The sequence below is a fragment of the Miniopterus natalensis genome, chromosome 9 (genome assembly GCF_054644295.1).
Source record: "Miniopterus natalensis isolate mMinNat1 chromosome 9, mMinNat1.hap1, whole genome shotgun sequence".
NCBI classification, from domain to species: Eukaryota; Metazoa; Chordata; class Mammalia; order Chiroptera; family Miniopteridae; genus Miniopterus; species Miniopterus natalensis.
This window is the reverse complement of record NC_142089.1, coordinates 11,465,362-11,480,169: the sequence shown is the minus strand read 5'-3', so window position 1 is coordinate 11,480,169 and position 14,808 is coordinate 11,465,362. Positions and strand designations below refer to the sequence as shown.

At 45.9% G+C, this 14,808-nt stretch overlaps 1 protein-coding gene across 2 annotated transcripts in view; it reads right to left on the bottom strand.

Moving 5' to 3' along the window:
• The window catches only part of UBR4 (ubiquitin protein ligase E3 component n-recognin 4), a 118,081-nt gene that overhangs the window by 27,969 nt on the left and 75,304 nt on the right, over positions 1-14,808 (bottom strand). For both annotated transcript variants that reach the window (XM_087820201.1, XM_087820202.1), the window contains exons 69-87: positions 14,121-14,289; positions 13,480-13,624; positions 12,622-12,707; positions 11,833-11,920; positions 11,375-11,568; positions 9,529-9,768; positions 9,005-9,143; positions 8,159-8,284; positions 7,915-8,043; positions 6,779-7,122; positions 5,062-5,152; positions 4,646-4,730; positions 4,357-4,484; positions 3,107-3,236; positions 2,825-2,982; positions 2,013-2,122; positions 1,207-1,348; positions 747-828; positions 252-425 (exon numbers count right to left, since the gene is read on the bottom strand). In XM_087820201.1, the coding sequence (XP_087676327.1) occupies positions 252-425; positions 747-828; positions 1,207-1,348; positions 2,013-2,122; positions 2,825-2,982; positions 3,107-3,236; positions 4,357-4,484; positions 4,646-4,730; positions 5,062-5,152; positions 6,779-7,122; positions 7,915-8,043; positions 8,159-8,284; positions 9,005-9,143; positions 9,529-9,768; positions 11,375-11,568; positions 11,833-11,920; positions 12,622-12,707; positions 13,480-13,624; positions 14,121-14,289 (2,760 nt within the window). The remainder of the gene's footprint in view (positions 1-251; positions 426-746; positions 829-1,206; positions 1,349-2,012; positions 2,123-2,824; positions 2,983-3,106; positions 3,237-4,356; positions 4,485-4,645; positions 4,731-5,061; positions 5,153-6,778; positions 7,123-7,914; positions 8,044-8,158; positions 8,285-9,004; positions 9,144-9,528; positions 9,769-11,374; positions 11,569-11,832; positions 11,921-12,621; positions 12,708-13,479; positions 13,625-14,120; positions 14,290-14,808) is intronic.

The following is a 14,808-nucleotide window of genomic DNA, read 5'->3' as shown; positions in this document are numbered from 1 at the left end:
AACCCTTGGCCTCTTCCTGCTCTATCAAAACATAAAAATATGTCCAAGTTGACTGAGCCCAGCTCTGGAATTTTATAACTCCAAGAACCAGTCTCTTGAGAGAAGTTTCTCCCTCTCTTTACTTGAATGCATGAATGTGTTTGCCACCCCTCCTCTGGGCTCTGCGAAACTCAGGGAAATCAGGCTAATGTAACTAGGTAGACCCAGAAGGGACATGGGGGTTGTGGGCCCTAGGACACTGGCAGTGTTACCTGTGGTCATGTCCTCCAGCATCTCCAGCAGCATATCCTGGGTCTCATCGATCAGCTTGGTCCTCTGCACCACCAGCTTTCGAAGACACAGGTATCCATTCAGCACAGTACCCACCAAGCGACTTTTAAAGTGCCTTTTGATGGATTCCACCTCAACAAAGGAGGAAAGAAGGCCTGTGGGGACAGGAAAAAGTTACTGCAAGCGCTCTGAATGAGAATATAAGCAAGGAAGGTCTGTGTCTTCAAAAGATTATGAGCAACTCAAAGGCAGGGAAAAGCTCTCTGTGCCTGGCATGGCGCAGGTGCTCAATGAGGTACACCAGTCAACAGAGCAGGAACTCAAAAATGTAAACCCACAGAGAAAACGTGGAGCTTAAATGTGCACCACGGTCAACAGGAGAGGGGAGAGTCAACCTCAGCACCCCAGGAACTAAGGGTCAGTTCCCAAACTACACCCAGGGTACCCTAAGGGAAGGACCAGGAGGCTCGCTCTACCTGTGAGACTCTTGAGGGCATAGCCCTGCTGCAGATCAGTGCTCAGGGTGGCCTCTTCCAGGGCCAGCAAGCGGGCTATTTCCTAAAGAGGACAATAAGCACATTAGGGTGACAGCACTGCCAAAGACACTGGTCCAGGAACTTGCAGCATCAACCAAAGACATTCTGCAGTCACTACTATTTTATTCTAATGATCCCTTAAGCTGAATCTTTGCAAAACTCCTTTCCAAGAAGCCAAGAACAATTGCATTGATGTTAAGGGATTGCTTAAAAATTGGGAAGAACCTATGTGCCCCCAACAGATTGCTATACCCTTATGACAAAATACAATAAAGTCATAAAAATAATGTTTTCAACAAATATTCCTTCTTAGCACAAACAAATATTGCAAAGTGTGTATGAGATACAGAGCTCACTGAAAGAGCTAGGAAAGGGTCCTCCTGGCTGCATGCTGGAGTACCTTGGTGATGAGGTTGCCCACATAAGGCAGGACTCCCCGAGCTGCCAGGTAGACTTTCCAGTGAGCTGAAGTGATGAGCTTCTGGTAGAGAGCCAAGTACTCAGCAGCACACTCGCCAGCTATGCTCAGTTCGTCCAGGTAACTGCCACCGAAACAGACAAGCCACTGAGAAAACTCAAACAGTTCCAATAGCCAACTAGTTCGTATGATCCTTCCATCTTCTAAGTTTTCTGCTGTCCTTTGCCCCGCCCCCCCTTCTAGGTTGGAGGAAGGAGCCCTGAGGAAACCCAAACTTCCCACTTGGGAACTCTCCACACTTGGGAAGAACCCAGAGCACACCACAGGGAATGGGACGTGACAAATTATACTCATCTGGAATAAGCAAAATATAGACCAGGATTATTTGGGCAGCGAAACAATGTTTGACTGTATCACTTAGAAGGCAAGTGTACAACAGGGTGGCCAATGCATGCTTTGGAATTAGACTGCCTGTAAGCAAAGGCTGCCTTCCGGTGAAGTTAATTAACCCCTTAAGCCCAGGTTGCTTTGAAGATTAAATGAGACAATGCAGGCCAAGCTTTTTTGCACGCTCATAAGCTGGTGCTTGTGCTCTATTACTACTACTATTACTACCACTAAAACTCGGCTTTTTAATACGTTTTTGTTTCTGTGGTTTTCTACATAGTATGTGATGATTCAGAGCACAGGGTGCCTCCCATCACTCTTATCTATGGATTCCCAGGGGAAAGCAGAAAAGGCTCTAGATGAAGTATGACCACTCTCCCCATCCCACCCTCAGATGGTACCTGGTGAGGAGGTCAAGGACCTGCTGCTTACGGCTGGGAATGGTGGCTAGAGCTTCCACAATGGTACAGGCTGCCTGCCGTGCTGCCTGCGTCGCCGGAGTAAAGAGCACCTGTAAGGCACAGGAAGAAAGCCTGGCTCAGATGACAGCCTTTCACCAGGCCCCCAGCAGGGCAGTCAACTACCACCCACCCAGAAGTCCTCTAGGCACCTCTTCAGGAAAAGGTTAAAGGCAAAAATCACCCGCTAACACGAGACCTGACCGCACACTGGGAAAGAGGCTGCTAAGGAGCCTCTTCTTCATGGAGATTTTCTCCATCAAGTAATCTGGAGAACACACCCAAGACGGCTGAACTGGGAAAAAGACAAGTGGGTATTTTCCTTAGCAAAGACTTCGATAATTCTATTTTGGGGACACCTCTATGCCAAGTATTTTTCAATTTATGTATCAATGGTCAAATGGGTTCTGAAAAAGTGTTACTTTAATCCTTTAAGACAGCAGCTAGAAAGAAGAGGAAGGGGGCAGCAGAGGATATGAAAGATGGAAGGAGAAAAAGGGTCTGTGGGGACTGCGGCTCAGGCCCACTAGTGGTCGGGGAGAGGGCAGAGAGCAAGACGAGCCTGACAAGGAGGGCAGAGGAGTTCTGCTCTGGCCAGTCCGCCGTGCTGTGGCTGCAAACAAGAACCTCGGCCTGCTCCTAATTTGAAAGGAAGCAAGAAAGCAAAGAGAAAGAAGAGAAGCAGAGATGTGGGAAGGTGCCCGGTATCTGGGGCCGGGCAGCACTGCAGGGGCCTAGGGGAGGTGGTCACTCACTTGCCGCAGCCAGTTGTTATGGCCCAGCTTGAGATCCAAGGGGGAGGTCCTTTTGCCCCGGCGGCTCAGGAACTGCTTCCACCTCCACACGTACTTCTCAGTCAAATAGAGATGGCGGAGCTCTGATTTGCTTGGGGATTTCCCGTTGCCATCTATCCCTGGCCGGCAAAAGGGTGCAGGAGGAGGTAAGGTAAAGAAAGTGACAGAAAAGGGAAGATTTCAGGGCTGTCAGGACAGGGGTAGGAGGGATTTACTTCCCAAGTCTTGAAGAGACGAACACACCTCTGATAGGAAGACACTTCTTCCAGGCTTCATAAGATGCCTTGGGGTCTCTCTTGAGCCACAGCTGAGCCTGGGCGTGGATCTCATTGCAGTACGGCTTGACTGTGGTGAGGGCCTCCACGGGAACATCCTGCAGGAGGAAAGCAGAACAAGGGGAAAGCACATGAGGTCACATGCAGCTCCAACAGTGGCACTGACACCCCAAAGGGGCACATGCAAAGGAAAGAATATGGAAGGATCAACAATCACATCTTTATGCCCAAATATGTGCTCCTGTTAAAGCACTCTGATCCAGTTTAACAGGAGCATCTCCACACTGAGCTTAAGGTCACTGATTTTGGCTGTGCAGGGTAAGATGTAGCTGGCTTCCTACAGACAATCCTAGAGTCACGTACACTAATTCCTATCCCCAGGCAGACTGGCAGTTTCCTAAACATAAAAGGGGTCACTGAGCAGCCTCCAGAATTTAAACAGCCATTACTAAACAGAACGCTAAGCCAGTGGTTCTCAAACTTTTTGGCCTCAGGGCCCCACCACTCTCTTAAAAAATTATTGAGAACTCTAAAGAGATTTTTTTTTCAGATATGTTTTTGATTTTAGAGAGAGAAAGGAAGAGGGAGAGAGAGAGAGAGAAACATCAATGATGAGAGAGAATCATCGACTGGCTGCCTCCTGCACACTCCCCACTGGGGATCGAGCCCACAACCAGGGCACGTGCCCTGACAGGGAATCGAACCGTGACCGCCTGGTCCATAGGTCGACGCTCAACCACCGAGCCAACACCAGCTGGGCTCTAAAGAGATTTTATATGTGAGGTTTTATCTATGGACGTTTTCCACATTCAAAATAAAAACTGAGAAAGTCTTAAAATACTTAATTTATTTAAAAATAAGAATAAATCCATTACCTATCAAGCTAAATGACATTTTTTTATATTTTCTGAAACAAAAGTAATCTAGAGAAAGGAGTGGCACAGTTTTATGTTTTTGAAAATAATTTAATGACTGCCTTAATAAGACAGCTGGATTCTCCTATCTGCTTCTGTTTTGGTTAAGTAAACAAAAAAACATCTATCCCTACACAGATATATAGTTGGAAAAGAGAAGAATATTTTTCTAGCTTTTCCAATTAATTTTGGATTTTCTTCTTTGACACTACACCAAAATTCAACAAACTGTGGGTTCTTAAAGATTGGCTGTAAGGTGGTATGTGACCCCGATCCACAAACTCTGAGACTCCCTGCCCAGTACCTTGTTCTTCTTGCTGGTTGGAGCAGGTGGTTTAATCAGCTTCTGCAAGATCCGCAGGCACATGAGGGTAATGTTCTCAACCACCACGGGGGTCTTCACGTTCACAGCCATGAGGAACAGGCTGAGAGCTAGAGTTGGAAGGAAGAGTCAAGATCACAGAACACCGCACCCCTGCTCCAGCAAGGCTGTCCAAGTGCAGTCCCTCCTCTCTCTCTGTGGCTGGGACTGCACCTTGAGGCCTCCTTTCTTTCCTCTGAAAAGCTCCTAACCAGATATTCCCCAAACTCACCACAGCGCAACCGGAGCTCCCAGCAACTGTCCTCCTTCGAGATAGAATCTGTCAGCAGCAGCATTTCATACTGAAGGCTACTTGCCTAGAAGGCCAACCAGAAGAGGCATGAGTAGAGAAGGGTCTGAAGGGTCAATCCCAGGACTGGTTTATGTCTAAGTTCTGACCCAGGGACTAAGTCACAAGTGGCATCATCAGAGAGAAGGGAGAGAGGGAGGCCCTTGTACTCCATATGGCCAACCACCCACTTCTCTTTTCCCTGTGGAGTTGGGTTGAACCTGGGAAAATCACACTGGGACATGAGCTCTGCAAGCAAACATGCTGCTCAGTCATGGCGATGGGAATGGAAGGGAGGCAGCGAGGGTGCGAAGGAGGAAAGTGAGGGAGGAGTCAGAGGGGACACCTGTCCTGCTCACCAGATCAGGATTGGCCCAGTGGCCCTTCAGGGCTGTGGAGACTTTGCCAATAATCAGGTCGTTCATTTGCTGGGTGGCTTCTGGATTGTCTCTGCAGAAGCAAAAAAACAAAGTCCTGTTACTCACCATTGACTGTCTCTCTTTTCCCCCGAAGGAGCCCAGAGAAAAGGAAATCAATGTCTAGGGCTATCTGGCCTTCTCCGGGGCAAGACTACAGCGTTAGCCAAGACCCAGGCATGTAGTGAAAAGCACCTGTCACAGCCACCTTTCCTGGAAGGAGACCCTGACTGGGGAGGAGCAGCAGCAACATAGGGGAGAGTGTATCCCCGCCCGCATCCCAGGCTGCAGAGCCCTCAGGTGCCGTGTGGTGTATTCCAGTCCCCAGATCTAGGCATTCACACTCAGTCTGGGTCACAATTCTTTCCTCATCTCCCCAACTGCCTCCACTTCATTTCCCACAAGGCATCCATAGTTTTCATTCCACAACCCTTTGAAAATGTCTACATTAACAAAAACAAAAACCGTAAACTGTATCATATCACTTTCTTGCTTTCCAACACTTCCTGAATAAAATCCAAAGTCCTTGCAATGGCCAAGACCCTTTAGGATCTGGCCCCTAGAGACCCCTCTGTAATCCCCACTGCCGTTTTCCCCACGACATCCTTCCCTCCAGCTACACAGACCTCCATGTTGCTCCCCCACCATTCCTGGCACAGCCCTGCCTCTCAGCCTTCCACGTGCATTTCTAATGCTTGCAGCTAATGCCTTCCATATCTGCACAGCTTGCTCCTATTTCACACAGCTCTTTGCTCCAGTATCACACCCTCAGAGGTGTTCCTGGACCATCCTATCCTATACAGCAATCCCTCCCACAATCAGGGTCACCACCCAGCTTTACTTCTCTTCACAATCTAACCTCCTGACAGTTTACTATGGAATTATCAGCCCACTGCAATTCTCCCATCTAGAATAGAGGCTCCAAGAGGGCAGGGACTTTGATTCATTTACCACTGTATCCTCAGAGTCTAGCACAGTGCCTGGCATTCAGCAAATGCTCATTAAGTATTTGCTGAGTGAATAAATAAGTAATGTTCATCAACCACCCAACACGTTTCAGGGTTTAAGCCACATACTCAGTAAACACCCACATCCAGCTCTGGGCACTGTGTCAGCAACCATTAAGTCCTCAACAAGTGTGAGTTACTACTCACATGAGTAATTTCATCCTCACAGTGAGCCATTAAGGTGTTTATTTTTCAGGCAAGGAAAACTTGGGCTCAAGGAGTTAAATAGTTTATCCAAGGCCCACAGTACAAAGTACCAGATACTGAGTCTTTCTGATCCACAGTCTAAGCTCTTAACCACTAGGCTCCACTGCTCCACTGTCTTCTTTTGGGTGAGTCTCAAGTCCAAGTGCCTAGTCACTCCCTTCTCCCCCCACACCAGAACTCAGATCACTTCCTCAGGAAACCGCAGTGGAACCAACAAAGCACAGTGCAAGCCAGTTATACTATTTACACAGGGTTTCAAGTGCTCCCTAAGTTCATTCATCTACACCCTGGACAGCTTCCCATTTTTTCCTCTATGATAAGCTGGCCAAACTGTCTGGCAATAAGCAGCATAATTCTTTGCACCCTCTAGTGTTCCCGGCATTGCTGATGCCACCAACCCTGGTGTTAGAGGGAATTACTACCCCCACCATGATGCAGGCTCTGACCGAGTTAGGAGGCACATGAGCTGGCGGACCTCCTCCCGCATGGCTGCAGAGCCCCTACGGAGATTGTAATCAAAGAGCTCCCGGATAAGGCCCTGGGAGACCAGGATGTGCCTCAGGGCCGGATTGGAGGCCAGGGCCCGGAGTAGTGTGATGCAATGTTCCGTGACGGCAGAGGCGCAGCCATAGCACTTGGTGGAGGATGTGTGGCCACAGCCCAGGACGGATAAGGCGCGGTACTGGCTGGCAGTAAAGGTGGGCTGCACAGACGTTCGGGACGATTTGGTGGCCGCTTCCCTCTGCTGCAGATCATATTCCAACAACTCTTTGCGTGAAGCAAAGACTTTCTAAGGGGGAAAAAAGACAAAGGAGAAAGAAATTAGCACTTAAAATAAGGAGGAAGTTAACTAGAAAGCTTTGGTGTGAAAAATATTTTACATGTATTTCTAACTTAACCTTCTGGATAACCCAACCAGTTAGGTGCTTTATCCCCATTTGACAGAGAAGAAAACAGGCTCAGCGGGGTTGGTTTTACCAAGGTAAGTGGCAGAGTAGGAACAGCCTCTGATCACAGGCACATGCCCTTAACTCCTATGTAACACTCTCACAGAGAACAAAGGCAAACATCAGAGCTGCAGGTCCACATAGCAAAGATGGCACACCAGCAGCTTGGGTGGCAAGGATACTGGCTGCTTGCTCTCCTTGTCTACATGAGCCTCCAATCCCATGGAGATCAATATTCTACCCGCTATAAGGCCCACCCTGGTTGAACAGAGTTGGTACGCCCTACCCATCTAGCCTGCCAAAATCGCTTTTAACAAAAAAAGGGAATCGAATCTTGGCGCCCGGTTTTTTAAAACCAGTCACTTTTCTACTAAAAGATGGGTTGTGAATGGTCAAGAAGAACAAATCTATCCATTATTTTCAGTCTTCTGGAATGAACTCGGCTCTCTTGACAAGCACCAGAAACCACAATAGGAGAGAATTTGTGTGGGGCAGCCACTCGGACTGCTTTCTCAGCTGGACTGGGCAAGGACCACCCCAGGAACTGAGCTGCTGGATGAAAGCAACAGGGCTGCTTTGAAAACAATTATCGATAACACACTCTAAGCACTGTAAAAGTGCTCCCACTTCTCTACCTGAATGATTTTGGAGAGTTCATCAAAAGAGTTCTTGCAATCTCCACAGTATTCCTGAGCCAACTGCAGGATGTAACGATTCACACTGGCTGAAGTGGAACTGATGCCCCCAGCCGAGCCCGAGTCATCCTGCAACCCAAGAGGAAAACTGTCAGCCTTCCACCAAGAGATAGTCTCTCCTGGGGGAAGTCTTCTGATCATGATCCAGAACCCTCTTCAAATGCCCCTTCCAATTTGGGATTACCTGGGGCTTCTCAGGAGCTGCCTCATTCACTTTGCAGAGCAGGTTCTCCAGCTGTGGCCGATGTCCCATCAGCTGATGATACACTCGATCAGCTTTGTCCAGAAGTGTATTGATGTTAGAAACAGCCTAGACAGGAAAAGACACAGACGTGCGTGTGAAGGCTTTTCAGCATGATGGCTTTCTCTGAGGAATCTGAATGGCTAACAGTTTACTGAAACATTTCCTGTAAGTCAAGTTCTGTACATCATATTATTTCTAATTATTTTTAAATAATATACAATGCATGTCTGGCCTGAGTGGCTTAGTGGTTGAGCATTGACCCAGGATCTAGGAGATCACGGTTCAATTCCCGGTCAGGGAACATGCCCAAGTTGCGGGCTCGATCCCCAGTACGAGGCGTGCAGGAGGCAGCCAATCAATGACACTCTTTCATCATTGATGTTTCCATCTCTCTCTCACCCTCTCCAGTCCTCTCTGAAATCAATAAAGATATATTTTTAAAAAATAAAATAAAACAATAGAAACATATTTTTTTAAAGCCTCCTTTAAAAAAAAAAGGCAGGGCAAGCCACCGACTTCTTTCCAAAACCTTTCCAAATCTAAAGTTATTTGTCCCTTGAGATATTCTAGTTTATTTCCAACACTTTTTCAAAATCCTATGCAAACCATGTGTTCCAACATGTCTTACTCTATTATTTGCTCTCACCCAAAAGCTTGGCCCTGAAAATGGTGCTGAGTTGAAGACTAGGGCTAGAAGAAAAGACTAGGGCATACTGCCCTACACCAGCTGTGGAGAAAGCTCAGATCAAAGCCATGGCTCTGAGTCTGGGATGGATGTGGCCTCACCTTCTTCCGGTCTTCTTCATTCTCAATGGGATCCACAGCACAGCAAGGCTTGGCATAGAGCATGAAGTCGAAGCGAGCATATTTACAGAAGCCACAGGCATTGCAGAGAAAGGGATCCTTTTCATCATAATTGATGGATCTGAAGAATCAAAGTACTTGGATCAGGCGGGTAGCAGAATTTGGTGGTATAGAGGTGACCCGGTAAGGAAATGGATTGGGTCACATCTATACTCTGGAAACTATTGCAGGGACAGCAACAAACAGGTGAGTATGACTTGAGCAACCAGATAACAAGAAAGGAAAACCAAGAACAAAACTTAAGGACCCATCCGCCCACCAAAGGATGGGCACATGCGCATGCGCAACCCCCCCCCCCCGCCCCAGGCCATTCTTCCCCCTCTCTACCTTTGAACTCCACACTCTACATACCCATAATTGTCTAACGATTGTGAGGGCATCAGACACTGAAATTGCCCACACTGCGACTCTTATGGAAAAATACGAAGCAACAACTACTTGGTTACCTGCACTTGTGACACTGATAGACATTCTCTCCACAGTTGCCGCAAACCCCTGGGTTGGCAGGGACGGAGGCACTACAGCGTGGGCACTGCAGGGTCTCTGTGGAGGCCTGGTAATTTTCATAGAAGTCTGCAAACTCAATCATCAGGTTGGAGGCCACAATGGGCAAGGGCAGGTCAATCTTCACCTCTGTCTGCCCAGGGGTCAGTTGAACCTTCTTGGCTTTGTGCCAGCGAGCCGGCCTATGAGAGACAGTGTCAGATAGAGGGGAGAGAACCTGAGAGCCTATCATTTAAGCCTCAGTGATGATGGTCTGATGAGACAAAGTCTGTCCCTAAGTATTTTTCTAAGGCAATGAAGTGGTTACTCTAAGACCAAGAAATCTGGCAAATAGCAGCACTCTAATTTTTAAATATTTTCCCACTACCTTTTTTCTATAAAAAAGGAGAGAACATATGAGTGCTTTAAGATGCTCCATATGATAATCTTTGAGATTCCAAAAAAACAGAAGTCCTTTTCAAGGGAAGACCTTATTCCAAAAGTGCACCACACTGAAGCCTGTACCCTCGAGAGGACCATGATGATGGCTGATGACTGCCACAAGTTCCCATCACAAATACTACCTCAGAATGATAAAGCTTAGGTTGCTTTAGAGAGACAGAGGGACACACCAGAATCTGGACCAAGTGCCAAGTAGAGTCAGAGAGAAAAGGCATGTAATAACCTAGGGGTAATTATATTAATACAATTAGAGCCAACATTTACTGAGCACTTACCACGTGCTAGGTAGGCTCTGTTCTCAGCACTTTATATATATATGTACACACACTAACTCACTGAGTCCTTAAAATAACACCTGAAAGTGAACTTATCTCTATTTTAAAGTTAAGGAAACTGAGGCTACATATAACTCCTCCAAGGTCGGACAGATAGGCAGTAGAACTGAGATGTGAATCCAGTCTTATTCCAGAGTCTAAGTGCTTTACCAGCACCTGCACGGACTCTACACAAAGAAAAGAAAATCCCCTCCTGCAGAAGGGAGTGGGGTTATCCCAAAGAGCAGCTTCAACTTGCAGGTCCCCAGTGTGAACTCTGCTTTTCAAAGGAAGGTGAGAAAGCTTCCTTTAGGCCGAGCTCCTGGTGGCCATTTGTCGACAAGGTACACTCCAGCTTTATTCTGCCTCTCAGAATAATGCCAATAGTTCCAAGTCTTAATGTTTGGGTAGTACCTACCCATGTTCTCTGCCCAACAGCAATGCCTGAGACTTCAACAAGAGATCTATCTCTGCAAAAGTTAGCACTATAACCTGCTAGTACCTTCTTTAGCCCATATACGACATGCCCGATACAAATACTGGGATCCGTGAGCTAGAAAGATCCAACATCAGCAGATATAGAAGGAAGGCACCATGCAGAAATTGGGAGGACCATGCACTAGAGAAACTTCTGGAGAAATACTGCCTGCTCTGTGCACAAGAGAATAGCATCTAAATCCAAATGACAACTACTTCCCAATATAGATGGTTTTATATAAAAATGGAACTGCTCTAGTTAACATGGGTATGAGAAGCCTGGGGTCCCCCACACTCAGCTTTCCCTCCCTAAGGCAAGCTGTTGAAGGATTTCCATGGAGCCTGGGGGCTCCACTGGACATGACTTTAAAATAACCCTTGTCAATATTCTTAGAAACTGGTAATTTCACTTTTGTCCCCCTGTCAAGACTAAAGTGGATAAGAGGACGTGCTGGACCCCTAGGGATGTGCTACTTTACGGGATTCCAGCAATCAAAGCCATAGGGGTTAAGCCTTTACAAGTCTCCTGCCCCTCCCCAAGTGTGAAAAGCCGTACTTGTTTTTCAACTCCACGATGGCCTGCACAGTTCGGTTGTTGTAATAGAGGTTGATAGTTCGCACCATCTTGGTCCGCTTCAGGTCTCCAATTTTCACTGTCACTTTGCTGATGGTGTGGCTGCCAATGAGCTTCACAACTTGCTGGGTGGTGGTGTACCGGGTGTCCACTTTAATGGAAGACAACTTGATATACTAAATACAAGAGGACACATAAAACACTGTATTATTTGAAGGCTACCGGCTCATTCTGTCTTCTTCAAAATTCACCACTGCAACCCACTCTTCATCCATGGATGAAATTTCGATTTAAGGTAACAAGTGTGGCAGGTAAGCATTCATACCCTTGGTGACCAAGCATTAGGAGAGGAACACCTATGTGGCAACAATCAATCTTGAAGTAAGAAACCCACTGGCCCTGTGAGCCTCAGGACTGTCCACGCTGAAGATGTCACTTACACAAAACGGCACTTCTGGATTATTACACACCAGGCAGGGGTCACTCTCCAGGTAATAGCCATCAAACTCCACTAAGCCAGACAAGGTGCTAAAGAAGAAACCAGTCTCAGCATAAAGAAATTTTCATCTTAGAAAGCACTGAGCTTCATAAAGAAGCCATGAAAAGGCCATGGCTCACTATTCCCCAAGGCAATCCCCACCCTAGTAAGAACATAAGGACATATGAGAAATGCCAACAGGGTTTAGAAGTCATGGGAAGGAAATTTCAACTAATCGACCTTTGATGTTTCCTGTTCCTGAGCTTTCCTGAGGTCAGGAGGATACTAAAAAGTTACGTTAAAGTTTGACTCCAAGAGTCACAATTAAATATACTAAAAATCATTGAATTGTATACTTAAAATAGGTAAATTCTGTCTTATGTAAACTGTACTTCAATGAAGTTTGAAGAAAAGAAAAAGGACAGTCACTATTAAACCTTGGAAATAGTCTAACCAATGTTCTCTTTCAAAAGTTTTTTTTTAATGCAGCCATTTTCTGCGAAGTTGTCGTATTTGATTTAGGCTTAGACTCTTGAGACTAGAGACCTTCTTTAATTACTGCTTATCAAACCCAAATTCAGCAATTAAATTTTGAGAAACTTCTATGTGCAAGATGCTAGTTACAAGGGAGGGATTCAAAGAACAACTAGACAGGGACACATTGATTCATATGTAAGAGCCAATCAACATGGAGAGAGCAACCTGGATTGTTGACTGAGCTTCAACAGGGAGAAAGCAGAACAAAGCTCACTTGTAAATGTTGGAGTTGGGATGGTTGGTAAGAATATGGTTTTGAGTCCGCAGAATCTCCACAGCCTTCTGTGAATATTCCTTCAACTGAAACAGAAGTCAATAAAGGACGATAGTTAAAGCCCAAGGAAATGTCTTATTGGAAAAGACCTTTGTCTTCTGCTTTCTAGATGATACTGCCCCAGAAGTACCAGACTTCTCAGCCCCCATCAGAATCATACAAAGCTAGGCCTAACTCCTAATCATTTAAAGGATTCTATCCTCTTTAGAAGTTTCCACAATCTTACGATAGTCCATCCTTTTTAGACCTTATAGAGGAAGATAAGTTTGATTCTTAAGGAGAAGCCATGCCCAGTCAGCTAGATCGCAGTTCAATTCCGGTCAGGTACATGCCCGGGTTGTGGGCTCGATCCCCAGTGTGGGGCGTGTACGAGGCAGTCGATCAATGACTCTCATCATTGATGTTTCTATTTCTCTCTCTCCCTTCCCCTCTCTGAAGTCAATAAAGATATATTTCAAAAAAAAAAAAAGCCATGAAAAAGTTATCTCATTGTAGAAACACTCTAGGGGATGTAGTCAGGGCTGTTAGAAAAACCTGAAAACCAGAGGAGCACTGTCTTTACCAAGCAACTCTAATGAGTTGCATTTTCTTCCCGCTTGATCTACTTCTATTGGCTAAGCCAATTTCAGGTTGTACTTTGGTGCTAGTATATATTATCTATGTAGTATATACCCTGAGAGTGCATGTATATGTCTACAAGAGGTTTCATATATGCACCACCTTTAGGAGTTGGTAATAATGTTCTTAACTCATATTAAAATGGTGAGTTAGCCCCTTAGACAATAAATCAACTGTTACCTTCTTCTCCGTTTGTGGAGTTTTCAAGGAGAAATATCCTAGTAAGTCCACAAACTGGGCAGCCTTACGACCGTAGGCTGGGAGTTCTGGCCATATGGACCACATCAGATCTAGCAGGAGCTCCTGTTGAGATTTGCTAGAGTTTCTGTAGATAAACAACAGTTCATATCACCAAGCAGCAGAAGGCCCAGAGGTTCTTTGTCAACAAGGCCCGGGTACTAGTTTTGTAGATATATCTATTTCCCCACAACTATGAGTTAAGTTTGAATGGTTTTGTTGCTTTTTTGACAACTGACCCTAACAGATGTAACAGTCTTTTCCTGTCTTTGGGATATGGTTTATTCCCATCATCCAACATTACTCCATGGCAGTAAACAAGCTTTGTTAGTCTGAAAAGTCAACAAACTTCTAAACATAGCCTTCTTAGTGGAAAACAGATCACCTCTTGCTTAAAAACATCAGTTTAATAGCTAAAAATCAGGTAACTCAATGAAAAAATCTGTAATAGTTAAGACGATTCTCCGGCTGGTGTAAATATTGAAACTGTGACCGTGAGTGTGTAACATAAAACCAAGGCAGAACTACACCATCCACTCTGGTCCCAGACCCATGCAGACTATCAAAACTGCCCTGCACCCTACCTGTAGATATGCAGTGTCAGGCAGTGGGCCTGCCAGCGCACTGAGGAAGAATTCGACTCTAAGAGGAAGCAACGCAGAAACTGGACCAAGGTTTCCTTATCTGCAAATTTGTTCAGTTGGTTCACCAGAGCTGTGCACAGCTGGTCCTCCTGGCTGCCTGCGCTCTCACCTGCAAGATCAAGGTAAGAATAGGAAGAAGTGGGCTAGAGTCACACAGCCAGTGTTACCATGTAGAGAGGGAGGGGAGGCTGACCATGTCTAAAAGTTTGAACTAAATGGTTGTAATCCGAAAATAGCTTTCAGTTGCTTCCTGGGGGACAAAAGGTCAACCCCATATAATAATGCCCCCTAAAAGGCACAGAATAGTGCCTATAATTAGCCTGGCACTAAACAAACACAATTATACTAGAGGAGAAATAACCTTTCAAAAATCTGCCATAAAAAGCAGTCAACATAACTATACAGCTACCTGCACTGAGAGATCTGAATAATTAATTGGGAGACTGTGAACCACCTTCCTTGTTTTCCACCCCTGATCATCTGTCTCAGGCCTCAAAGGACATGAAAAGCAGTGAAGCAGACACGCATCTGCCTTTCTGATGGTGAGAGGTGGGGTAAAACAGCTTGCGTTTGTAGAGCATTTAACAGTCACAAGGTGCATTTATAAGCATCACTTCATTTCACACTG